This window comes from Rousettus aegyptiacus, unplaced genomic scaffold (genome assembly GCF_014176215.1).
Source record: "Rousettus aegyptiacus isolate mRouAeg1 unplaced genomic scaffold, mRouAeg1.p scaffold_m13_p_2, whole genome shotgun sequence".
NCBI classification, from domain to species: Eukaryota; Metazoa; Chordata; class Mammalia; order Chiroptera; family Pteropodidae; genus Rousettus; species Rousettus aegyptiacus.
Window position 1 is genome coordinate 8369552 of NW_023416295.1, and position 26363 is coordinate 8395914.

Sequence of the window (26363 nt, forward strand, 5' to 3'; positions counted from 1 at the left end):
AAATTCCTGGAGAGGGCACTTGACTGGCTCCCCCTAGGTGATGTGCCCAGCCCTTTGGCTAAGGGACCGACATGCAATGAGGGGAGGGTAGTTCCCTCGAGTCAAATCAACATGCTGTCACCAGAGGAGGAAAAGAGAGTGCTGAGGGAGAAGGAGCAGACAGAAGCCACACTGTTTTCTGCTGTCACCTGGTTTCCACCTGCCTCCTGCTGACCTTAGACATACTGTCTTCTCTTACTTTGCATCCTTCTGGCCAAGTTTGATAATTGTCGAGTTCGAATCACAATCTTCTACTTGGTTGGACCTAAGGCCCGAAGTCAAATACAATTCTTACGAACCCTCTGACTCCCGTGTCCCTTGTTGTCACCCATTACTCTCCTCTGGTCTCTGGTTGGAACATTCGGATGTTTCTGGGCCACCAGTTCCTCTGAAACTCCCTCAAATTCACCCTGTCCTTGGGCTGATCACTGTTACCCTGGACTCTTTTCCCCAAAATGCTTATTTTTAGCAGAACAATTCAAGATGTTTACCTATATAATTCCAAATTTTTGAAAAATAGTCAAGCAAGCAAGCAAGCAAGCAAGCAAACAGAACCACTCCGCTTTCTTTGGAAATGCATAACCCTTGGAAATGCATAAGCAATCTTACTTAGAAATGACTTCACATATGTTCCAAAGTCAAATCTTTCAAAAATACAATGTCGGTGAATGCAACATCATCAGAAACAATTCTGATTTAATTCATGTTTATTCCCGTTGGCAAATTAAAATAAGAAAACTAATGTACTGTGTAAAAATCATTAAAATATCATTTTTAAAAATGAATAATTCAACCGCTTTCTTAGCATGCAACAAGAGATTGTAAAGTAAACTGACTTTTGACCTCAGGGTTTTAGCAGGTAAAATCAGATGAAGATTTGGTCGAGTACTGCCAAATGTCACCGTTCACCACCACGGACACTTAACTGAGCTCCTAACATATCAGGCACAGTTTTAAACATTTATAGGCATTATCATATTTAATCATCATCATATGTATGAACCTATAGGTTCATATTATCATCCCCATTTTACAGATAAGAAAAATGAAGTTCGACAACTTAGCTAGGGCTACATAGCTAATTCCTGGAGTGAGTTAGATAATGATTGACATTCTAACTATCATCCTAAATCGGTTTGGATCTGTTAAAAAGTTTTACATGGGAAAAGGGTCCTCATATTAAAACTGATGAGAAATGATGGATTCGAAGTTCAGGGAGAAAATATGATTGGAATCAGCAATCCCTTAACTTTATTCTAATGCACAGCCAAGTGCATATTATTTCTCCAAATGCCCTGTTGGTGATTGATCACCTCTTGGGGGTCATGGTTCACTGTGGTGGTTCTGATAAACACGACCGTCTCTAATTTGCTTATAGAGTTAGGAACCACCACTCCAATTTCAGAAATGAAAAGCACTTTCCTTCCTCAAAGTGAATAAACAGAACGATTCTAGGCCAAGAAAAACTTACAATAACAACAACAAAGAATCTGCTCTATTTAGACCAATTCGGTGATTTATCCAAATGGAAAAGCACAGCAGTTTCACATGTGAAAACAAGTCTGGCTTTCGTGATGCTTTTCTGCCTGCTACTTTCTGAAGGCGAACTTTACTGACAAAGACCCCCAGGTAAATCATTTACAAGATGTCAGTGGCTGGATGATAAGTATAATTGGCCTTGGTCTTCCGGTTTTCCAAATGTTAAGCCCTTTGCATTCATGTCAATTTGCTTCAGTGAAAAGTTCTCGGATCCTGTGTGTGATGGCCCAGGATGGGCCTGATTGATAGATGCAAGTCAGAATTCTTAACATTTTCCTCCTTTACAAAATCATGGGTTTGAAGGTCTTTTCTTTACTTCAATCCTGTTTTTTTTTTTTTTTTTCTGCACTCTATTTGCTTCTGAGATTATGGTGCAGCCATTATATAATCTACTGAAGTTCTAATGCCTTATAATGCTTATCAGGTTACTACTCAACTTGATATAAAGAAATCAATTTAAATTGATTAAAGTTTAACTGATCGATTTTAGTCAGTTTCAATTTAATGCGTATTCTAAGCTAGGCTGGCCTTCAAGAGACCTAGGAAAAGAGATTCTAGGACCAAAAGGTAATACAAATGGATGAGAGAAGCACAAGCTGTTGGGGCAGGGGAGAGAAAGAAATCGCTGTGGCGCACTGACTGGAAACGGCCCATTCTCGCCAAATGCTTGGAATGGTCTAAAACCAATGGGACGTCCAATGGTGATGGCTAAGAGGGTCTTTGGGCCCACGTCATTCCAGGTTTGTAGCTGAGGGTGAGGGGTGGGGGTTCGCTGAGAAACGGCGGGCGGACCGAGGCAAGAGTCTTTAAATCTATTTAATGCTAGGTTGACTCCAGGTCTATGACAAGAAAAACAACTGGTCAACCCCACATTTATGTGCGGCCATTATCTGCACATCTCATCGTGAGCTCTGCATTGCACCTAAGGTTCTTGGTGAATGTGCACCAAATGAATTTCCACTTTCGACCTTGAGGGAGGCTGTGTGCCAGAGCTGGTTACGTGGCTTCTCTTTTAAATACATGTCGAAAGATAAGAAAGAAATAAATTATTATTATTATTAAACGTTACCCTGGATTATCTCTATAATTAACAAGGATTCTGGTTGAGGTATTTGGAAAATCGCCATAAAAGAGAGAAAATCATTGGGTGAAATTTAGCAACACTATTTACATAGGATGGAGTAAGGTAAATAAAACTGTTCATTTTTTAATGGGACAGAGCTAAGGGAGGATGCCATTTCTGCTGATGTTTCCAAATAATGTTATTAGAAAATACCAGCAGCAAAGAATGCACTGAATAATATTTTTGAAAAAAAAAAAAAAACTCCTTAATACATTCCAGGAAGTTGATACTAGGTCACAAAATAACAGGAGAATTAAATGAGTATAAGAAACATATTTGGACTGTTGCTTTTCTGGTATTGAAACTCATTCCTATCTCAATGCTACTTGGCATTGATAGAATACTTTCCTGTGTACGAAATGTGTTCAATTGGATTATTTCTGGAGATAGGAGGGGTAGGTTTTATGGACTACTTCTTAGGGTAGAGGAAATGGAGAGTCTTGGAATTCAAGTGACTTGCCCGAAACTGTCAGCACAGTGTCTTTCTTCTGGGATAGGGTGAAGGGTCTTATAGCTGTCGTGTGCTACCTCTCTTGGATGTCCATGCCTGCATGACTGCCCCCCCCTGGGGTCTGGGGATGCTGCTCATTCGGGTCACATGAGCTCCGAACACTCTGTCTCTCAAAGGCCGGAGCAGGTCACAAAGAATAGAAGCTCTGACCAGTGCCGCCGGCACAGCCCCAGGCACACGCAGTGCTGGATGAATCCACCTCTGGTTTTCTCCAGCTGTGTCTGGAGCAGCCAGAGAGCACTTGCACCTGCACAGGCTTCCAGCTGGTGGGATCCTTATCTTATGAGGTTTAGAGATAGCACTGTTCTTACTTTTTACTACTTTTTGGATGAGATTGCAGAAGCTGCTTTTGCCTAATATGGCAACATAAGAACCCATAAGAACATGGGCGTGTAGACCTGGCAGCCCTGTGATTAAATGCTGACAAGGGCTCAAGCTGGGGCAGAGGCAGGAAGCAGGTGAAAGTGCCGGCCGTGACTCTGCAGGCGGCTTTCTGCACTCACTCCAACATTTCTAAGTACTTTAAAGATACACTGTGTTTTTAAGCCACCGAAATCTTGCCACTTTCTGGCTTCATTGCCTTTACACATTTGCTTAATCTAAAGCGTATGGGTTCTCTGTTCTGTAGTTTTAGATTTTTTTTTTTTTTTTGAATGCCTAAAGAACCTGGTCTTCCCAGGTGGTCTCCCATCAAAGTACTAACCAGGCCCGACACTGCTTAGCTTCCTAGATCAGACGAGATCGGGCGCATTCAGGGTGGCATGGCCGTAGACTATATTTTTGAAGATCTTTATTCTTCCTTCTCAACACCTGAATTTTGCTTTTCCATCTTTGCTCCTTTACAGCATGTATACTTTCATTGTCTGTTACTGTCTGTGTGCTTCTCAAAACCCCTCACTTGGTGGCATACTCTCTGAAGGCAGGAGGGACTATGTTGGTTTTATCTACCTTTGTCCCAGCATCTAGCTGAATTAATAAATGAAGCATTCAATGTTTCATCTGGAAAATAATATTTTCTTTTTATTCTTTTGCCAACAGGTTCAAGAACCCGTTAATTCTTTGTTGAAATTTAGTTTAGGTGTTTAATAAAATGTTGGTCCAATTCCATAAACATCCATTGCTAAGAGCTGAAAGTCACGAAATGGGTAAAATATGACACCTGTCTTCAAGGTGATCAACAGGGAGAAGCAATGTGGAAATAGACACAGAAACAAACAATAGTAAGTAAAAGTATTTCATTGATGTTTGATTGGAAAAAGGTTACTTGTGTCAGGAATCATTCTTTCTTGATAACCAAAATATTTTTAAGATCAGTCTTATCTCAAATATTGCCAAGTTATTTAAATAATAAATAAAATGGCATCCAACACTGTTTTTAAAAATACCTTGGAAGTTTTTGGTAGGAAAAAACCCTACCAAAGATCCCCGATAACCAAAACTCTTAGTTTTAAACCTACTTCCTCCCTCTACTAACTTAATAATGTCCTTGGCTCAGACTCTCGTCTATAAATCAAGAATGTTGTTACCTTGCCATCATACTCAGAAATGCATACAATCAGACATTTAATAAGAAAGCAATTACATGCAAAATTATTTAAAATATGATTTTAGTAAATGTTTATCTACAAAGAGTTCCACTGTAGTGTTATTTCTAAACAATCGAAAATAAAATATTCAATGGAAGGACATTAAATAAGTTACGGTACCAACCTATAATGAGGTACTCTATAGACATTTAGACATGATATTTGGAATAATCAGCAACTCAGAAAAATTTCACCATTCTATTGTTAAGTGAAAAAAAGTAGAATTAAAATAAAATTCTGGGTAGGAGGGATAGACCAAAATGTTAACAGTAAGCATCTATAAATAATATGATTATGGATAGTGTTTATTTTTATATTTCTTTTTTGTACTTTTAAACATTTTCCAAATCTTATGCAACACATAAAACTTTTCTTTAAAGACAGCATGTGAACTCTACAGCTTTCTCGATATTGTACATAAATAAACAGCATAAAATTATCCTGTCATCTGATTAAACAAAAAATAGAAATTAGCCTTGCTGCCTTGATTCTTTCCAGACGTAGTTTGTCATTTGATTCAAAGGCAAAGTATTGTAGCCTTTTCAACTTTCCACTTGCAGTACTTTTTCCTTGAGAAGTTCAAGTAACAACAAAATATCCTGGTGGGAAAAAAAGCCAGTGACCTGACTGTTTTGTCTACATAATGACAAATCTTCCAAGGTTTCCAAATACGCTTGAACTCGTTTTTAAACATTGAGATGACTTCTCTAAGAAATCACTTTGGAGAGACCATCTAATTGACAACCATTGATCTTAAAGATTAAAAATAGAAAATTCCTAACGTACCCCAAACTACTGTCAGAAAAAACAAAAGATTACTATATGGTTACATTTTAAACAGCTCTGAAGATGGGAGGAGGCCAGTGCTGCTGGGCCTGCCAGTGAGGCTACTTCACCTTCCAGCAGGTCCCTAACTGAGGTTCATCGTCCCCTGGCTTAGAGCCCTTCTAGGCCCAGGACTTTGTCATCCAGCGACAGGGACTCTTGGGCCCAGGTCCACCTTCCTGCCCCAAGCCTCACAGCCACATTTAGCAAATTCAAACCGTCCAGTGAGGTTGAGGAGGGGTTGACAGAGACACATCAACAGGAGCGAAAGAAGGTTTTAATCACACCACTTTATACATAGGCCCGTTCCCAAGTCGCTGCGAATTCATTACTCATCAGTACTAACGCGGCAACTGTCTTCTTAATAGCATAGTTCCATCGCATTAGCTCTTTCTGTTAAGATATTAATTTGTTAAGTGCCCACATTAAAATTATACCATGGTCTGCTACACACAGTCCTGTGAGCAATTGTCCAACCTTAATTAGCACCACCACCCCGACCCCGCCCCTCCCGGGCACCCAATTTCCGGTCCCTGCCCACCGCTAACAAAACAATCAGCATATGCGTTCCCTTCCTGGTGAGCAGCTAAACTCAGCGTTTCCTTTTTCTATTTTTTTTAAAACTTCTGTTGCTCTTGGTTTTATTCTTTGACAACTCAGGAGCCATAAAATTAAACCTATCTCACCTCTCCCTAGTGTGGAGGCCCCCGGCTTAGACAAGTTCACCAGTGTTTCCTAAGGCCATCTCTCTGGTTCCTCAGAAAGGTGTTCCCCAGCCATCTCCAGCTAAGGTAAAAACCTCCCTTTCTTCATCACCGCATCCCATGCCCTCCTAGCAGGCGCCATAATCCGTAGTCACACATTTGTGTGTTTCCGGACCTGTTGCCTCTCTCCCTGACTCTCAACTCCACCATGGCCGGGAACTCAAACTGTCTGGTTTACCAGTAACACCCCAGCACCTAGCCACATGCTTACATCTCTGCCTTATCATCTCCTTCCTGCCTTTAGTAGTAACAATAAAATAATTGTAGCTAGAATATAAAGGCTGGGTACTTACTTCGTAGGAAGCATTGGGTGGAGTATTTATTTGCAACAAGTATACTGCCACCATTTTCAGAGAAGAAAAACAGACCTTTTTGGAAGTAATCCATGCTGATTAACTGTATTTAATTAAAATTTGTCATTTCAACATGTGTTTATTTCTCATGGCAAATAATCAAACAAAATGTGTTGTATCTAGAGATGTGACCTCATAAATTGTATCCCCATCTCTTATCTAGATGTCATTTAAATAGGTCTGCACTATCCAGGATGGTGGCCACATGGCTACAGACACTTGAAATGTGGCTAGTTCGAACTGAGATGTTCTAGAAATACAAAATACACACTGGATTTTAAAAACTTAATATGGAAAAAATTGTAAACTCTCTATCAATGTTTTTAATAGAGATTTCATGTTGAAATGATAAAAAGATGGCATTGGGATAAATACACTATATTAAAACTAATTTTACAGGTTTGTTTTATTATTATTTTTTTAATGTGGCTAGTAGGAAATTTAAAATTACATATGTGGCTCATATTTATGGCTCACATATTTCTATTGGACGATATGGACATAGATGTTTATTTATCTGAACTTACGAAAGCATGTAAAGTGGAAAAGCACGGCGCGGATATAATTTAATGTAATCTTGTCTAGAAAACATATCTGAAGCCAGGGCTTAATGGACAGATACATGAAGAACCCCAGAAAGAATGCAGAGACTGACAGATGCTTTGAGAAGACAAGTGCCAGCAATTACGTTTTGTGAGATTAAGGTAGAACTTGGAGTAAGAGTCTTTCTTATCAGAGTTTTAGAGATGAAGACAGCCCAGAAGGGTTAAATAACTGTTCAAGGCCACAGTGGTAGGGTTGACACAGAAAAATGTCTGTTCTGTTAAGAAGTTGATATAATTCTGGTTTCCTTATTTTCTCAAACTGAAAGCGAAGGTGAAATAAATGACCTACAGTGAAAGTCTGTTATGATTAGAAAGCTTAGTCTGAAGCCAGATAGAAACTTTACAAAACAAAAAGGCTCTGAACATCATGTTTTTACTGATCTTGGAAAATCTTTTACTCCGTGCCGTATGGATGCTTTTTGGCTGAAGGCCACAGCATGGATATGGTCAGATCCACATGGACGAAGGACCACAGGGCAGCAGCGAACCAGACAACCTTTCTATTGGCACTGTACACCGACAGATTCGAGGGTTTTAATCAACTGCAGTACTTAACAAAGTTAACCTTACTCATAGTTAACACCAGTCAATATTATTGTGCTCTGGTAACATGGTAAAAATTATTAGAAAAATACAAAGATAAATTTCCTTTCATTCATCCTTTTTTCATTGATCACGCCTGAAAACAAACCAGCTACTATAACCCTTAAGAGAAATACTTAAGGAGGAAGATTCTTTGTCTGGTCAGAGAAAGGAAACCGGTGGCTTTGCTGTTGTTGGCCTTGACCCCACCTTGTAAAACAGAAGTCTATAGTACATTTGGAGGAAGTGGGCAGAGGGAGGAGAGTGGAGAAGGGTGACCTTGAGAACATGAAAGAAACACGTTTGGTTCTGCTCTGTCCCCATTCCTGCACAAGTCCATCTTAATGAGAAGAAATCCCCTGGAAGCCATGAAATGATTTTGCTCCATTTTTCCCTCCCGGGGAAAGACAGCTCCGATCTGTGAGCAATGAGGCAAAATGGCGAGAGGGAGGTGAGGGCTGACTGATGACAGGGAAGGTTTATTTTCCCCAAATCTCTCATTCACATTGTTTCCCCAGGGGTGAGAATCAATGGACGGAAGAAACAAGACGGACTCCCAGACCTCGAAATCATAGAAAAAGAATCAGAAAGAGAATATAAAATAAGCATATGTAAAATGAATAAAGACATAAGAAATGTAAAAAAAAAAAACTATCAAAAAAGACAACAAAAGAACTCTGAAACCCAGACAGATTCAGACTCCAAAAATGACTTCTAGAAATAAGAATAATCATTGAAATGAAAACTTAATAAATTAAAAGAATCATTGTTAACATTTATTGAATGGTTACTATGTAACAGGCATGGTCAAATATGTTATGTGCATTAAATCATTTAATCCTCATAAAACTCTGTGGTGTGTGAAACTAATATAAAATAATATTGAATGTTGACCTCAATTGAAAGACAAAAAGAATTATAAAAAAGAATTCTGAAGTGGGTCTCTTACTTCCATGTTAAGATGAAGAAACAGACAAAAATTTTAAAGCTGGTAATTAACAGACCTGGGCTTTTAACTCATGTCGAATGGTTCCAGAGTTTTCTTTCATTGTTGAAAATTACGGCAGATTGAAAATCTGCTGAAAATTACAAACAGCAGAAGAGAGGATCAAAAGATGGAAGATAGGCATGATGAGTGTCACAGAATGTAGCATGAGGGAAGCAACACCCGAACAAAAGCTCAGCACGATACAGCCTGGTCTCAGGTACAATTGATGACTGGTTTCACGGGGAGTGTGTGTGACCCTCGCATTTCAGGACAGTTGTTCTGTGGAGAGGAGAGAATTTATCCAAAGAGTCCTCTCTCTCACTGGTCAAAGAGTTGCCCCACAGGTGTTGATGTCCTGTATTTCTACGGCGCAACAGGAAGCCATGGAATAGAGCCTAGAGGAACCATCTGGCGGCTCTTGTGTAAAGTCTGGGTCCACGCTAGTGGCTGGGGGCAGTAAGTGACAATAGCTCAGGAGCAGAATGAAGCCAAGAGGATCTGACCAACATATTAGAAGTATCTAATATAAGAAATAAGGTGAACTTGAGGCAAAGATGAGAGGGTCCAGCATGCACCCTGAGAAAGCCAGGGGTAGAGACAGAGAGAAAGGAAAAATACAAAAAAAAAAAAAAAAAAGTCTGAGAATTTTCAAGATTTGATGAAAATTATAGAATCTTGGATTAAATATCCACTGAGCAAGATATATTTAAGAAAACACATGTGTACATACATTACAATTTTATAAAGATGATTGAAAATCTTGATCTAATTGATATACACAGAAATTTTGAAGTCAGAATATTATCTCTACCATAATTCGATAAAAAAGGATAACTAGAAAATTTCCTTTGGATAGTAAGAAATAAACATCTACATAACCCATAGGACAAAGAAATTAAAAAGATTTTGAATTTAATGGTATTAAAATACTGCGATGCAGCTAAAGCAGTATTTTTGGGGAAATTTTTTAGCCTAAAATTTGTTTAAGCTGTTTAACTTGCTTTGTTAAAGTCAAAATACAAAATTCAACTGTTTTGTTATATCTATAATAGACTGTTAAATTTTTAAAAAATACACCATTTACAGTAGCACTAAAAACATGAAATACTTAGAGATTAAAGAAACAAAACTAAAACCTTGTGAGAAATTAAATTCCTAAAGAAACATACATAAACATATATAAATAATCTCATATATGAATGGATGCTTGGTACACATGTTTGCAGATGTAACACCATAAAATAGTGAGATAAAGAATTGACTACTTAATAAATAATGTTGGGGCAATTTGTTATTTATATGGAAAAAATCATATCCCATAAGCAGTAAATAATCCATAACTAAGAGTCCTAAATGTAAAATACCTAAACTGTAAAACTTTTTAAAAATGTAGAGGAACATTTTTATAATTCCAGAGAAGGAAAAGATTCTTTCAACAAGATGCAAAACACAAAATATCAAAGAAAAAAAATGAACAAGTTTGAAATTACAGTGGAAAAAAAAATGTCATATATAAAGGCACCAATAACTAAATGAAAAAATAAACCAAAGACTGGAATAAAATGTTTTCTGCACATTTAAATGGTAAAAGTTTGGTATACAAACATACGAATGCTAATTAATTAGTAACAAAAAAGACAAGAGTACAGTAGGTAAATAGTCAATGAATTGTCCATGCAAGTCACTCTGAGGGAAATATAAATGGCCAATTGAAATGTGAAAAGATTCACAAACTCACTAGTCAAAACAAGAGTCTGTTTCACACCATGAACATCTAAGCACGCCAGGTTTGGCTGAGGTTACGGGAAAAAGGTATTCTGGGGCAATGTTGGTACAACCCTTTGGAGCTCAATTTGACAATTTCTAATAAAACCTAAAATATGCTTTCTCTATGAACCCTTTTTGAATTCCAGCAAGGAATTAAAAATCTGGTTGTCACGATGGCACACATAAAAAGATATACATTTCAATAAAACGAAAACGTGGAAACAAGCTTACCTTGGTTACGGGGATGTAGCTTGTTTATATAACTGCATACTATGCAACAGCTATTACATCCATATGAATAGAAAGAAATCACTTCTGTAGGTATTAACATGGATAAAATCCGAAAACATAATACTGAATCATACGAGCAAGCTCCAATAGGTATGTATAATGTGAAACCACTTATTACATTTGCACGACCACAAAACCATATTTTTTTATGGACATGCGCATCCACACACACACACAGAATATAAATGCAAAAACATGCGCTGGGAATGATACACAGTTGACCCTTGAATGACGGAGGGCGTGGTTAGGGGCACCCTACATAGTAGCAAATCCGGGCGTAACTTTCGACTCTACAGTCAGCCCTCTGCATTGGTGGATTCAACCAACTAGTGAAAAAGAGTATTTTTGATTCCCCGTTGCGAATGGGAAGTTGGGAATGCGAAAATACTTTTTTTTCTCCCGGTAGCAGTTGGTCGAATCCGCTAATACGAAGCCCAAGGATGCAGAACGAAGCTAGGAAGGTCCGTCTGCATTTATTGAAAAAATTAGTGAACTTGCAGTTCAAACCCCTGTTGTTCAAGAGTCAGCTATATTCAAACCTTCTGGACTAGAAGATGGAGAGAAGCATGTATGTAAGATTTTCTCTTTTTATATGTTGCTTTTCCTAAAGGGGCAGATGTGAGAGCAAAGATTTCAAATCTCATTAATACTTACTTAACCTTAGGGACAGATATGTTACTTTTTGTTTGTTTGAAATATTTCCTAATTTAACTTTTTTTAAATTTAAAAATCAATGGAGAAAGCATCCTCCCTAAAGGCAGCTGTCGTAAATCTCCTGATATTTGCTTGCCATTATTTCTACCCTGTTTGGAATCTTAGGGCAAAAAGAGGAAGGATAAACCATGTTATCTCAAACCATGAACCTCATCTTCTCCAGTCTCAGTGCCTCTGGGTATCAGGTTGGTGGCTTGGCCTGGGGACAGCCTTTAACACAGTTAATACGGGAAAAGCGCCTGAACAACGGGCCTGGGGCTGGATGCCTGCAGCGAAGAGGGATTTCACTCAGGGCTCTTCAGAACAAACTGTGTGGGCAGACAGTTCCGCCCCGTCTGAACCGGGAATGTGGGGTCAACACCGTGACTATCTCCCTGTTTTGAGAAATGTTCATGTGAAATTGCAGCAATTGAGAGCAAAACACATCCTTAACTAGTGCAGCACAAAGGCGACAAATATCTAAAGGCTGAGGTTAGCGCTCACTTATATAGTTCGGCCATGCATTCTGCAGGCCTTTACAAAAGAACACCGTGTTTTGTAAAGATTTGACTAATTTGCTAACATCTAGCATTTGAGAGATTTCTAACGGAAACCGGATTCCTAGCTTCTCTCCCGAAAGAACAGGGATTCTGGCATTCTTGAGCCTGAATTCTAGAATGCTAAAAATTGGTTGGCCCCGAACACTGGCTCCCACCCACTGCCTCACTCACTGCTTCGCCCGTCAACCCCGCTAGTGGTTTCGACTCCCTCATTTTACAGACGAGAAAACGGAGGCTCAGGGAGGTCCGATGCCTGGGCTAACATCGGAGATATTCTGTGGAGGGAGTCATGGACCAGTTATCAGTTCACTTGCGATTCCTTTTCTCTTCAAGACGAGGCCACATTTTGTGGCTTCTAAAGACATCGTCTGTGTAACTCAGCAGGTGCAATGGCAATGATAATCCTTATAACTTTTTAACAAAGACTCACTTCAGGTGACAATAAATATAGTACAAATGGATTAATTATAATATCACCAATAAGTCACTGAGATTTGGCCAAACTGAAAGCAGAAATTTTACATGTAAAAAATTATAAGAGAATATGACATTAATAATTGGAAATTGATATAGTCAGAGGTTGCATGATCACAGGGCTTCACTTTTTCTGGCCGATCGTTATACACACGTGATTCCTACCCCCTTTCTCTACCCCTCCCTAAACTCTCCTCTTTTTTTTTGGAATCGAGAAAGATGTGCAAACCCTTCTCTGGAACTCTTCCCCAGGCCTTCCCACAACATACACCTTCTTTAGGTTTTTTGCTTGTCGGATTTATTTATTCCGCAATCAAATCTACGCTGACATGGGTGAGTTTCATCCATCATGCCCAGAAGTATTGCGCTACCTGGGTTAGGCATTCCTAGTCTATGCAAAATGCATTTGTTAGAACCAGCATCATGAAGAGATTACATGGACTTCAAAAATCTTTTGAATGTAAGACACTAAATAACCTAAATGTAAATCGATTTGAAAGATTTAATTAACTTTGGCATATTCATGTTGTGGAAAACTATGCAACAGGGGAAAAAAGAAAAAAGAGGTAGATCTGACTTAAATACTGACATGGGCAGATTTGTAGGTTGCCAATGATGTATGTACAGCACAGTATCGCTTATCTGAAAAAACAAGGAGAAATGCATACTGTTTGTCAGTCTATATTTGTATATATAATGCACACGCAAAGTCTGGAAAGAGGCACGAAGTAGCCAGAGTGGATACCTTGTTCAGACAGCAGAGAGGGAGAGGTTTGGAGGTGACCAAAGGGAATTTTAGCTTTATCAGTAACATCTTTAAAAAAAATTTTTTTGGTAATGTCTTGATTAAAAATATAATTTAAATGAAAAATACTTGACTTACATGTGGCCAAATGTTCTTAAAATGTTTTCATGTAACACATATGCATGTGACTATTAATTTCAAGTCAATCTTGATCATGAAATTTGTAAAACATCTGCTCATCCTTGGAAATGTAACTTAACTGCGTTACGCCCCTATTTTAATTTCTTTTTTACGAATTATTTTTTTTTAATGTAAAAATCACAATAAGTATCTGAAAAGTTAAATTTCACTTTCACAAGTTAAAATCAAGAAATGTCAAGTCTAGGAGTCGTACCAGTTTTGAGGACACTCAATTTACCTTTAATCGCAAAGAATAAGAAACAAGGGGTTGGTTTAAGTGAACCGGGTTCTATCAGATAAGGAATGGAAGTCAAAGTGGCAGATTGCTTAATTTATCCTAACATGAGTTCTGTTTCTAAGGTGATGTATTACTTTTCGGTGATGGCACATGGGGGTGGGGGTGGGGGGAGCAGGTTTTGTCAAGGAGAAAATCGAGCCCCGGAGAGGTCAGGGTTCAGTGTGAAGTGACATCCAGAAGTGGCAGCGCCAGGACATCCGTGCAGGTTTCCACCCCCAGCCTCTGTGCCCTTCGCCAAGGTCTGCTGCCTGCTCTGATTCACCAGCGTGTGTGCCGCCGCGTGTCTCTGCGTGCGGTGTTCTCAGGTGTTCATTCTACCGTCTGCCTACATCCGTCTGCCTGTCTGTATCATCCATCACCTATCTATCTATCTACGTCCCTATCTATCATCTATGTATGTATGTATGTATTTATCTATCTATATCTGTATGTATGTATGTATGTATATGTATGTATGTATCTACGTACCTATCTATCATCTATCTATCGATCACCTACCTACCGTTGGAGGCCCTTGCGTTCCCTCTCTGGTTCCCAGGTAACGCGACAAGTTCCCTCCTCGCCTCTCCCTCCCGCAGAGCGGAATCTCGCTGTTCCCGGGGCATCCCCGCTGGCTCGCGTCCCCACGCTGCCCGCGCAGGGACCTGAGTGCAGCGGGCAGCCCCCGCGCGCACCAGGCAGGGGCTCCAGGTGCGGCGGGCGTACCGCGGGACGCGGGGTGGGGGTGGCGCCGCCCGCACTCACCTTGCCGGCCGCGGGCGCCGCCGCCAGCAGCACCAGCGTGAGCAGCAGCAGCAGCAGCAGCAGCGGCGGCGGCGGCGGCGGCGCAGGCGGCCTGGGCGCCGTCCGGGGGCGCATGGTGGGTGCCGGCTCCGAGTCCCGGCGCGGCCCGGGACCCGCGGGCTGTCCGGCTCCCGCGTCCCCTGCGCGGCGCGGGTCGGGGCGTCCAGCGGTGAAGCTCGCCTTGCCTCGCCAGCCGCCCCGGGCGGGTTTTGTAGGGCTCAGCCGCGCCGACCGTCCCTCCCCACCGAGGCTTTTGACTCTGGCTCCAAGGGAGGGAAGAAGTGGCTCAGGTCCCGCCCTCGTCCCCCCTCCCCGCCAACTCACCGGGCACTGTCCCTCCGACCCGGGCGTCGTGCCCAGGAGGCGAGAAAGGGCCGCGGGCCTGCGGGGCAGGTGGGCGCGGATCCAGGGCGAGGGGTTAAGGAGGTGACGCGCCCAAGGTCTCGGACCCGAGGCGGGGCAGGGGGGTGCGGGTCGGGCGCGGGGACTTCGGGGGCCGTGCTGCGGGGAGGCGGCCGAACAGGGTAGGGGGAGTGGCCAGCGGCCGTGCCCAGATTAAGCGGGAGGCGCGCCGGGCGCCGGCACTCGGGCGACCCCGCCGGCTCCCGGCTCCTGGCGGTGCCACCTCGTCGCTTTCCCTTTCCCCGGCCCGCCTCCAACTTGCAGCCGCCGAAACTGCCGGGGAGAGCGCGCGGGACCGGCGTCTGCGACGCGCCGGCCCGGGGCGCGGCAGAGCGCGGAGGTGCGCGCGGCGCTGGCCGGCGGCGGCGGCGGCTCCCGGTGCTCCGGGCGGCCTCCCGAGGTATGGCGCCCGCGGCCCGGCCTGGGCAGTCACTGTCCTAGGCCCCGAGTCACCTGCCCGGGCGGGGGCGGGGCGGGGGGCAGGGGAGCAGGTGCAGTGGAGGAAGCGCGGCATCAAAGGTTGGGGCGCGCGGGGTCGCGGGCAGGGCTGAGGAGTCGGGACCCGGGGTCGCCACGGAGGAACGCGTCTGGCTCCCAGGCTCGTCCGCCTGAGCTTGAACGGGGCGCTGTGCGTTTTGATTAATTTGGAGGCTCGAATTACTACCAGCCTGGCAGTCTGGGCACAGAGAAATGCCAAGAGCAAGAGGCAGCTGAGGGGAAAGAGAATGCCCATCCCATTCTCTGCTGCGTCGGACTGGCTTTTCGGGCGAAATCTGACCTGCGGAAATGCAGGAGATGTGTGCCTCCCGAGAATGCCCTTCGTGGAGGTGGCCTTGGATGCAAACGTGCAGTTAGTTACCTGGCTTGTCAGGACACCCTCTTCAGAGCAGGACTGGTACCCTTTTTTGTGCCATTGACCATATTGACTCTGGTGATGCATTTAGGCCCTTCTCAGAATAATGTCATTAAATACATAAAATCTAATTAAATCAAAATTCAGTTTTACTGGAATATGATGATCAAAGTATTAAAGTATTGCTATAGTAACAGACGTGCATCATTAATATTGCATCAACTACCTAGATCTAACAACATCTGTTAAATAACTTTAATCTCAAAGTAGCGATGACTGCAAAACTGCGATGTGACTGGAAAATACCAGTGCGTGCAAGCTCTCAAAAACTGCCCTATACCGCTGTGCTTAGTTGTCTATATTCAGAACGGAAGGAAAGTTGGTGAAACTAGAGATGTAGTGTGTGTTCCCGTGCAAGTTCACAGACTACCTGAATTCAATCTCCAGGTTAAGAATCCCTACTTGGGGGGACATCAGATAGTCGGTCATCAAACACCAACGTGAAATAAGCGGTTTAGTCGCTAATTATGGAGAACCACTGCTTACAGTTAGAATGGGGTTTTTTAGTACATTAGAGCTATGCAGCACCGTAGGCAGGCAAAACCCTGACAATGAGTGCATGAAGGCACCTCCCCCCATACCTTTTTTAGTGATAGAGTGAATATTATAGCCTTTCCCTCTGTTGTATTTTTTGTTTTGTTTTGTTTTTTAAATGCCTGTGACTGGCAAGTCACTTCTGATGCAGCAACAGGGTGGGAGAGAAACTTTTGTTGTAAATGCAGTGAGGAGTGAACCATGTTTAAGAGCTTGGTTTCTGCAGTCCTGGATTTTGACCCTTTTCACACTTACTGGTGTGGCTTAACCCCTCTGGGCTGGTGTCTTTCTTCTCTTCTGTACAGTGGCCGTAATCATGGTACCCAACCCAAGGAGTAGTGGGAATCAAATGTAGTGATCCATTAGAAGCCCTCTGTCCAGGGTCTTCAATCACATAGTGGAATCTGATTCTCCAGTTGCATAAAAGAAAATAAGGTAGTTGAGAGATGCTAGCACAAGGTAGAGATGCTCTTCTTAGCTCAGTAGTAAAGGGTCAAGAGGCAAGCACACCCTACTAGCTCCCTTGAGGTCAATGGATTACTAAGGCATATAGAACTTGCTTCTTAGCATCCTTGGGAGCAGCAGCTTTGGCATCCAAGAGACCTAGTTAGGCGTGCAGGCTCTCAGGCCCCACCCCAGACCCACTGAACCAGACTCCACATTCGCCAAGAACTCTAGGTGGCTCGTCGGCACATTAAACACTGACAAGTGGCTTGCCTAAAAGCCAGATTTAACCACCTGCTCCTCACCTCACCACCGCATACTCTCCACAGTACAGTGCTTGGTCTGCACACTATGTGGTGTCAATCAGAATTATTGATTTTTTTTAAAAATGGCCTGGAGGTCAAGAGATTTGATTTTTCACAGTTGGTTCTTTAACTGTGATAAAGCAAAGGGGAAGGGGGTTGGTTCTTTTTATACGTTCGAAGGACCTAGAGATCTCTACTTTGGTGCCGGATCAAGGTTTTGAACAAATCGAATGAGTGATTATTGCCTTCGACACACCCTGTATTATTATTTTCGCTGTCACGATATGTTTTCTGTTTTCCGCACAGTGCTTAAATGCGCGGTGCTGGCTTCCCTACATTTGAACGTGAGCCCTGTTAGGCCAGGGGCCTTGTTGGCGTGTTCTTTACTGTTGTTGAATGAATAGATGAAGTTGCTTACTATTTGCTGAACAAATGAAGTTGGATGACTTGACAAATCCGTTCAGGATTTACACCAAGGTCTGTTTTCCTCCAAAGCTCGTGATCTTTCTAGAGCCTTCATTGTTTCGGGACGTGCCTTTGCTTTCAACGAGTCACACTTTGCCAGGCCGTCGGTAGCTCCTTCTTTTAAGAGATCGAATTGAATCTTAATTCATTTTTACATTAATCTTTTTAAATTTCCTCTCCCCACTTAGTGCTCCCTCTGCTTTCAGGAACCTTCTCTCTAGAACAGTTAGACTCCGAGGTGATTTTAGGATCTCATAGTCTTTCTCAACCCAAGTCGGTTCTTGCCATTACATTTCCAGATCCCTTCACGGCTTTTCTAAGCTCCTGGCTCTGCCTTAGTGTCTGCACTTATCATCTGTGGATTACGGTAACCTTCTAGCTAGTTCCCTGAAATTTATCTTCAATGTTATTGTCATAGTTCCACTTAAAATTGCACATCGTAACAGGAAGGATAGATTACTTTGGGGACAGTTACAAACAATCCCCAAATTATAGTTTTAGAGTGACAAGATGTTCCCGCTCCCCCCCCCCCCCCCCCCCCCCCCCCCCCCCCCCGCCATTTGTACTACATATTCATCACAGGATTTAGGGAAATGGGGAAAGGGAGGGGTTCCTGCTTCTCAGGAACCTCTTGAAAATTCCCACTCGAGATCATCTTCTCTTATGACCTCAGAAAAGGAAGAGGACGTGCCCGGTCAAAATCTGCTCTAAAAGCGTCCGCCCGGATGTGGCACGTGCTGAGTCCACTCGCATTTCGCTGCCCATGGCTGTCACGTGACCGCACTTCGTTTTTTTTGTAAGTGGCGAGGAAATGAAATCTACCACATTCCTGGAAAGAGAGCTGGAAATGTTTGGTGAACGTTAGCAATCCCCATCACATGCATCACGGCACTTGCTTATTCTAAAGCTTCCAGAAGCTCTTCTTTGCCTTCACAGCTGTGTTCACACTTCCTACAATAGAATAAGGTCGTCCTAAATCAACTTTTAAAAGATCTCCACGTCGCCCCATACTTCCCAGGGTCACCGTGTACTCTTCCTTAGCTTGCACCTTTCTTTGGACTTGCCGCTCCCACCACCTTCAGGGACCTCCCCTTTAGTCTGTCTGCTACAACTACCTGAGTTTTCAGATCTCGGTCAAAGATCAAAGGTCATGGTCTCTGCGAAGACCTATTTTTGAATCTTTATTATCTAGCACAGAAATTCATATATTTTACTTTTTTGGGATATAAGGCCTTTGAAGGCAAGTGTGGCGATTAACATTTTTTAACGTAACTGGGCATTTAAAAATGAATTTTTGAGGTATAATGGAGGTGCAAAAGACTGCACCCATTTAAAGCTCCCCGTTCAGAGTTTTGTGGATGCGTCGACCCTGTGAAACGGACATCAGGGTCATAACACTGAGCTTCCTATCACATCCCAAAGTCGCCTCCCGCCCCTTTGCAGCCCGTCCCCCTCTCTGCCTCCATTCCCATCCTGAGTCTGTAGGAACCAGCGCCTGCCAGAAGCAAGGCAGATAGAGGCTGGACAGAAAAGCAGAATGCAGCCGCGAGGAAAAGGAGGTTCAGCTCTCCTGAGACGAGGCCCGAGACTCACATAAATACGAGGCTCCTCGCCCACCCAGAGGACGCTTCCTGCTCATCTCGGAACCAGCCGCGTGCCCACCCTAGTGCTTCCGTTTCACTGAAAGGTTCATTTGCACACTCGCGAACGCCCTTTCTCATTTGCCTTCCTCGCTGTCCGAAGTGCTTTAACGTTGGACTTTCCTCTATCCTGGTTAGACAGGGCGCCTTGAAGATCTTCAGCTGTCCCACAAGAGTTTCTAGATTTGAGATTCCAAACGTAAAGACCTTCACAGGAGAACTCTAGTTTTCTGGGATTCACAGGAAACAGTATGGCTCGGCAGCGTGATCTATCATTACCTTTGTAATCGATGCTCTCTGCTACTGCTGTATGGAAGGCTCGAGTTGTTCTTCCCAGGCATGAATTTCCTGAAACTCACTTACGAATTTCCACGAATTTTGAAGCTGTCTAGTAAGGCGGTTAATAAGGAAAGCTTCTGAGATCGAATCCTGGAAATGTCATTTACTGCGTAACTTGTTTGTAAAAAGAAATGATCATATTACTGACCTCGCAGAGTGAGTGTGAAGATTGCAGATCTGTGTTAAGGCCTTAGCACGATGCTTAGCACATGAGTAGCCCTCAGAAAATGTGGCTCGTTGTAATTTCTTACGGTGGGATAACGACGTTGATGATGGTTATGATGATGGAGATGGCTCGGATGATGGCGGAGAAGGGGAAGTATCAGCAGTGGCTGTGATGACAGCAGAAGGAGCCAGCTTTCTGGCTAATAAAACCAAATGTCGCCTTTTCCTAGAATCAGCTTGTGTTGACTCTGACTCTCACTGGACTTGTTCTCCTGCGTACCCTCTTCTGCACCAACTGAAGGTCCCTCTCAATAATTCCTCTCTCTTTGCATTTAAAAGCTACTTTAGGAGGGACAGCCACAACGTATTCCTCTTTTTTATTTCCAACCTTTCTTCCTTTCAGATCGAATCTTGCCCTTTCCTGAGGTCTGCCCAGGCTTGCCGCCATTTCCAACTCTCTGTCCCTTCTCTAATTTACTGGCAGTTCTTTTCGACTCTACGACGAATTAGGAAAGAATGAAATGATATTTATTGAGCTGCTCCTGCAGACCAGGCACTGTGCTCAGCGCTAATTTAGACTCATGTAATTCTCTCAGGTATTAATTTTAAATACTAAAATTAGTCGAGAGCTCAGAGGAGTAACACACTTGCTCAGGGTTAGTGATCAAGATCTCAATGCGAGTCTAACTCCAGAGTCCTGCTTTTATCTCCGACTGTGACCGCACAAGGCACCAGGAGAGGAAGGCAGCCCGTCTCTGCGGAGGAGGGGAGAAGTCATCGGAGGCTCATGCCAGCCTCACAGCACGGTGGGCCTCGTCGGATGGGATCACAGGATATCACTGCCAGACTTCTCCCCAAGGGCAGTTCTCAGAGGTTGGAAAGGTCCAGGGACTTCAGGTAGGGTCACTCCAGCCCTGCCCAGAGGGGACTGACTATCACAGACTAAGAGAAACCTGAGAGAATTAGTGTTTTTGGTGAGGGACATACAACATTCTGAGTCAAGAATGTCATTCTTAACTTGGAGGTAAAGGGCCCACCCGGTTTTGAAAATCAATTGTGTATTTTTAGAACATGTATGACTTCCATGTCATTCCCATATGGTGACATTATTATGATGTCAAATATTCTGTTGATATTAGGAGGAGACTGCAAAGGAGAAAAATTACAATAAAAGCCAATGTTGGCAGAATGATGGATTAACTAAGATACAGTCTAGTTGGCCTTAAACTAGCAAACTCAACTCCAAGGTCAACTGAGGACTCTGCAGCACTCTCAAACAATTCAACTGAACCAGGAGGGAGGGAGAGGTGGGGGTGGACTTGGCTAGAATCCAGCAGCATTCTAGTCAAGTTGGAACTCAGAGTCATTCTCAAGGATTTACTTGAGTGGTTCTCAAGTTTTTCCCTGCTGCTTCTTAGAGAATATGAAGCTCCAGCCACATTCCAGTGGTCCATGGACCACACAGATTCATGATCTGCTTTAAAAGCCTTGTGATGTTTGATGAGATCGACTGGTTTTGCTAAAATGCTCAAACTAATGTGAAGTCTTTGAAAGACCGCAGGTAGAGTCAACGCAAAGATGGGATTTTAGAAAGAGCAAAACCAAGTAACCAGCTTGTATGTTGGGGGTGGGGGGGTAGTCAGGTGATCTCTTAACAAGGAACATGTAAGCCTTGAAAGGAGATGTCAGCCTCTGAGATGGACAAGGCATGCCATTATTTTTCCGGAAGCATTTTTCTTAACTTCGAGGCACTTTGCTTATTTCTTTGCAAAATCTGAGCCTACGGGAATTCTATTTTGGAAAGATAAAGGTATATACAAGTAGGTATTCAAACCATCAAAGAAATTTAGCCTTGGAAAAAGTCCTCAGATGGCTCAGTGTCAAAAGGTTAAAAGGAGAGAACATGTAGTCATTGCGTTAATAGGAAGTATTTCACTAAAAGAACAACAACAAAAAAACAGAATTATTAAAAAAGAACCCAAAGACTTAATGTTATTTGGGAAAAGAGAAGACATTACACTTCTGCTACCTTTTGTGGCCAGACGATTTTGTTGCTCAGTCTCCTGTTTATCTGGTCCTCTAATCTTGGCCATTGCCAAACTCCCAACCCCCAATCGATGAGAACCCCAGCACGGGGTACTTCTTTTCAAGATCAGGTTGCAGAGAAAACAAACTCCCCATGGTAGAGATTATGATTTGGAAGATCTCAGCTCCTGTTCTCAGACTTAGCATTTGGAAAACATTGGGCAGAGACTCATAAGGCAGGCGTCCCAGGGGAACAGGAGTCCAAGAATTTTCATAAAGAGTGAATTAAAAAAAAACAATCCCAGGGAGGGGAAGGAAGAGATCAGTGATACTTGCTGAAGATACGTGCTGGAAATCACCAATATAAATATATACTGGGAAAGCACCTGTGGACCTGGCTTGGGTTGGCGAGTGGGTAGAGGGAGATGTCGAAGGTGCAGGGCACTTATGTTACCTTCCCTTTGTGTGGGGACTCCCAGCGAGCTCCCTGTGGGGGCGTCATGATATTTGGACCTGCTGCACATGTCAGTTTGCTCAAGTAACAGGAACTAAGACTGAGCTGAAAATGGGGCCATTCTCAGGAACGGGCCGGTCTTCTATCCTCTCCTGAGAACCTCTTTGCACTTTCCTTTCTTGAGAATAGCTTTTTACGATTCTCAACATATCCGTTTCTTCTAAATTCAGGCTTGCACTTCGCCTTTGCCTGTCTCGGCCGTCTAATGGACTCTACCTCCAAGCATCTCTCAATTCATCCTTTTTCCCTCATCCCACTTTCTTCTCTCAGTTCCCGAATTGCAGCCATCCAAGAGGACTAATCCAGATTATCTTCCGGTACCATCCTCCCGCTTAGAATCAGAGTTATGTGTCACTGAGCCAGGCCCTGGGTTGGGTCAGGTGGTTCTCCACAACATTTCCATGTGTCTGGGGAAACAGGGTCAGGGTGTGAAAGTCTGGCTGCATCCCCACTTCGCTGGGCCGAGGGGGCTCACATGCAGCAGTCTGTGGAGGATAACAGCTGGCAAAATAAACCATGTCCTTCGAAAGGCACACAACTTTGGCAGGAGTTTCCTGGGTAGGCAGTCTCCCAAAGCTGCTGTCTGCATGTGTTTTCATGGGATAGCTTTGGGCTGGGTAGGTAGGGGGTAGACCCCACCGGAAACACACCACCTCAGCCAATCCCATGGGACGACAGCCATTCACTTGTGAGAAGGCAGGTTAGTTAGAGGGATGCCATTTGTTTCGGTCAAAAGCTTCGTTGAGACCAAAGTTTTTATATTCTTTACACAGGCAGCTGCAACCACGAAAGTCCTTAAAGGCTGGATGACACATGTGGCAGCGTTTTGCGAACTGTAGAGTGCTGTGCACAATGATGTTCATGGTGTCGGCTGATAGTGGGGGCTCTGCTTAGCTACGGCTGCATCTTAGGCAGAACAGTCAAAATCTCTGTGACCCCCTTGTGACTTTTGGGCTAGGCAGACCTGTGGGATAAGTACATAGTCATCTGAGGCTCGCTCCGGTGGATCAGTGAGCAAGGAAGCTTTTCTTTCTTTCTTTCTTTCTTTCTTTCTTTCTTGGAGGGAGGGAGGGAGGGGAAGGGAGGGAGGGAGGAGGGAGGGAGGAGGGAGGGAGGGAGTAGGGGATGGGGGCGCAGGAAGGACGGACGGAAGGAAGGAAGAAGAAAGCAGAATACGAAGGAGAGCAAATACGAAAGAAGACGACAAAGCTTAAATCCAATCACCCATAACGTAACATCCCACCGCCCGGCCCTCACATAATCACCCTCCTCCCTCCACTACCTCCCTCCAATCCCTCCCTCCTTTCTTTCTTTCTTTCTTTCTTTCTTTCTTATTCTTCTTCTTTCTTTCTTTCTTTCTTTCTTTCTTTCACTTTTGGCAGCCGATCCAAGGCAGAGATCTTCAAACTGAAGTACATGGCCTCTTGGGAGACAAAAAGATTCATAAGAGTTATGCAGGCGACTTGACAATTAAACAAAGGAATCAATTTTCAGATTCTCTGCTGTGTATTTTTTCCTGAGAATTGTTCTATCTGAAAATGGGCCATCAGTCCAAGTTGTCATCTTTTCCTTTCACACTTCCTCTTCTCCTACTTAAAAAAAAAAGAGAGACACATCCTCGCCTCATTCCCCTGCCACCGTCTGTCCCCATTGTTAGCACCTGGCTTCGCTTTAGGTGTGAGGACTATTCACGGGGCCAAATGAAGGGTTAGTGTAAATGCAGGTGTTGAGAGCGGGAAGCATTCTAGCTCCTGGGCGCCACATCTCCTCAGCCAGGCGGGTTCCAACTTTTTTGCTTTCATCACAATCGAACAATGACTTGTCAGCAAGTAGATCACACAAAGCGATCCTGGGTGGTACATTCTCTATTGCTTTGGTATATAATTCGAGTGACATCCGTATAGCAAATGCCTTCCATTTACAATGTCTCGTATTCGTGAAGAAGGTTTATTAGAATTTCCAGGGTTAAGAATTAAAATAGAAGTAGGATTGTTGCTGAATTTGTATCATTCCGGTGAGAAGTAGCATTAATCTAGGGCTAAATAAATAATTGAGAAAAAAAAAGAGGCCCATTCATTCTTTGCCAACTACATTTCAATAAAATTTCACTTTTCAGGTTCAGTAATTATGTATCGAGATTTAAATTTGTTTATGATTTTGATGGATTGTATACTAGTAATCATCATAATGATAAGCCAATCTAGGAGAAAATAATTTTTTTAAGACTTCGAGATTTATGGTCTTAGGCAGTAAAAAATGTTCAATTTATGTACATATTTTTGTTGCAGAGAAGTCTGGGAGAGTGGTCAATACAAGATTTTCAAGTATAAAATTACATTTCAGTAGGATATGTGTGAGAGAGTGGAATTGAAATATGAATTGAAGAAAAAAATAATGTAAAATCGCTCATCATAAAAGAACTTGTGTGCATCTATTTTAAACTGATGGTGGTGAAAATCAGATCGCTGTGGCATTGTGATCCACTGGCCACATCTAAGATAGTGCTTCGGTAGATTTATTCTATAGGCCGCCATTTACAATATTCCGGGTTATATTTTTTCCAACTATTTAAAGAGATGAAACTTTTTAGATGTTAATTTTAAAAAAAGAAGAGGCAGTATGCACAGGTTTTCAAAAATTTTTGTGAGAATTGAGAATAGAAACGTTTCAAGGCTGCCATGGGGGGAAGGGTACATAGTGGAGTCAAAAAACCTCAATTCTGCCATTTATTAGCCCCGTGACTTTGAAAAATTACTTAAACTGCTTCGGCTTGTTCTTCCTGTGCAATGGACATAAGACTTTTCTTACTAAACTGTGGTGAGAACCAAGTGACTTGATGTGGGCAACGCTCTTAGCAGAGAGTCCTGAATATCATCAGGAAATGTCAGTTTCTCTTCACTTCTCCCAAGGCTGTTATGGTTCCTCTCTCCGTCTCCCTCATTCCTCTCTTCCTTCGCATGTGTTCAAAGTTAGCCTCATCTTATATCCCCTATTAAATCCATTTGATTCACATCCTAAAAGCCCCAAAGTACCTTCCATGACTCCATTCATTCAACAAATATACGTCGTGCAGTTACCATCTTCCAGACGCTATTATGGCACTGGGGATGAATCTGGGAATAAAACAAGACAAAATCCCTATTGTCACGGAGCTTATATGGTAAATAAGCACATGGTGATGAGAAGGCGTTGGCTACTCCCAGGAGAGCAGTGTCTTTTCACTGTTAGTTGGTGTCCTTGCACATTTGGAAGTCCCACTGACTAATGGGAGACCAGTTAGGTTTTTGCAGATTGGTCCATCCAGTGATCCGTCCATCCGTCCAACCAGGCATTGAATTAAAATGCACTGGGAAACTCCTAGGTATTAGGACTATGATCCGTGATTAGGCATTCCCCTTCTAAAAGGAGACCACAGCAACGCTCTGTTTCAATAAAATACCTCTTGTGCGCTCTTCATCACAATACTTGTGGAGATGAATTGCATCATGTATCTATTTTGAGCTTAAAATGCAAATATCTCTGGTTTTATTTAACTTTTGCCTATAATTCCTAATTGTTTAAAATATTAAGTACATTTTGAATGATTTAAACCAATTGGTGTATTCTTTCCAAAACAATATTTTGTTTTACTGGGGCTCGCTTCTAGAATGCAACTAAAAAGGTATTTAAAAGGATGGATTTAGGGATGGGAAAAGATCTGGGCACTCAAAGGTGATTCTCTTGATTTCTAATGATTTTGAAACTATCATGGAACAGTTTCTACCATGTTGTTTCTCCACTTACTCAGAAAACTAGTCCCCAGCACTGAGTTAGTTTATCCAGATTTTATCCAGAAATTTAAAAATAGCTCATACTGTTCCAAGCTCCCAATTTTTCTCTCTACTTAGTTCTCTTTGCTGTACAGGTGTACA

The 26363-nt window shown here is 42.8% G+C and overlaps 2 protein-coding genes and 1 pseudogene across 4 annotated transcripts in view; 1 reads left to right on the forward strand and 2 right to left on the reverse strand.

Annotated features, from left to right (window-relative positions):
* The window catches only part of COL4A3 (collagen type IV alpha 3 chain), a 126192-nt gene extending 111411 nt beyond the window's left edge, over positions 1-14781 (reverse strand). The window contains exon 1 of the mRNA XM_036237252.1: positions 14668-14781. Coding sequence (XP_036093145.1) covers positions 14668-14781 — 114 coding nt within the window. The remainder of the gene's footprint in view (positions 1-14667) is intronic.
* On the reverse strand, positions 3867-3985 carry LOC118614367 (annotated as a pseudogene).
* The window catches only part of COL4A4 (collagen type IV alpha 4 chain), a 115675-nt gene continuing 100761 nt past the window's right edge, over positions 11450-26363 (forward strand). The window contains exon 1 of one of the 3 annotated variants that reach the window (XM_016118830.2): positions 11450-11541. The gene's annotated coding sequence lies outside the window, so the exon portion shown is untranslated. Of the gene's footprint in view, positions 11542-14978; positions 15100-15285; positions 15509-26363 lie in introns of those variants that run through there. The other 2 variants (XM_016118829.2, XM_016118828.2) reach the window with 2 other exon arrangements.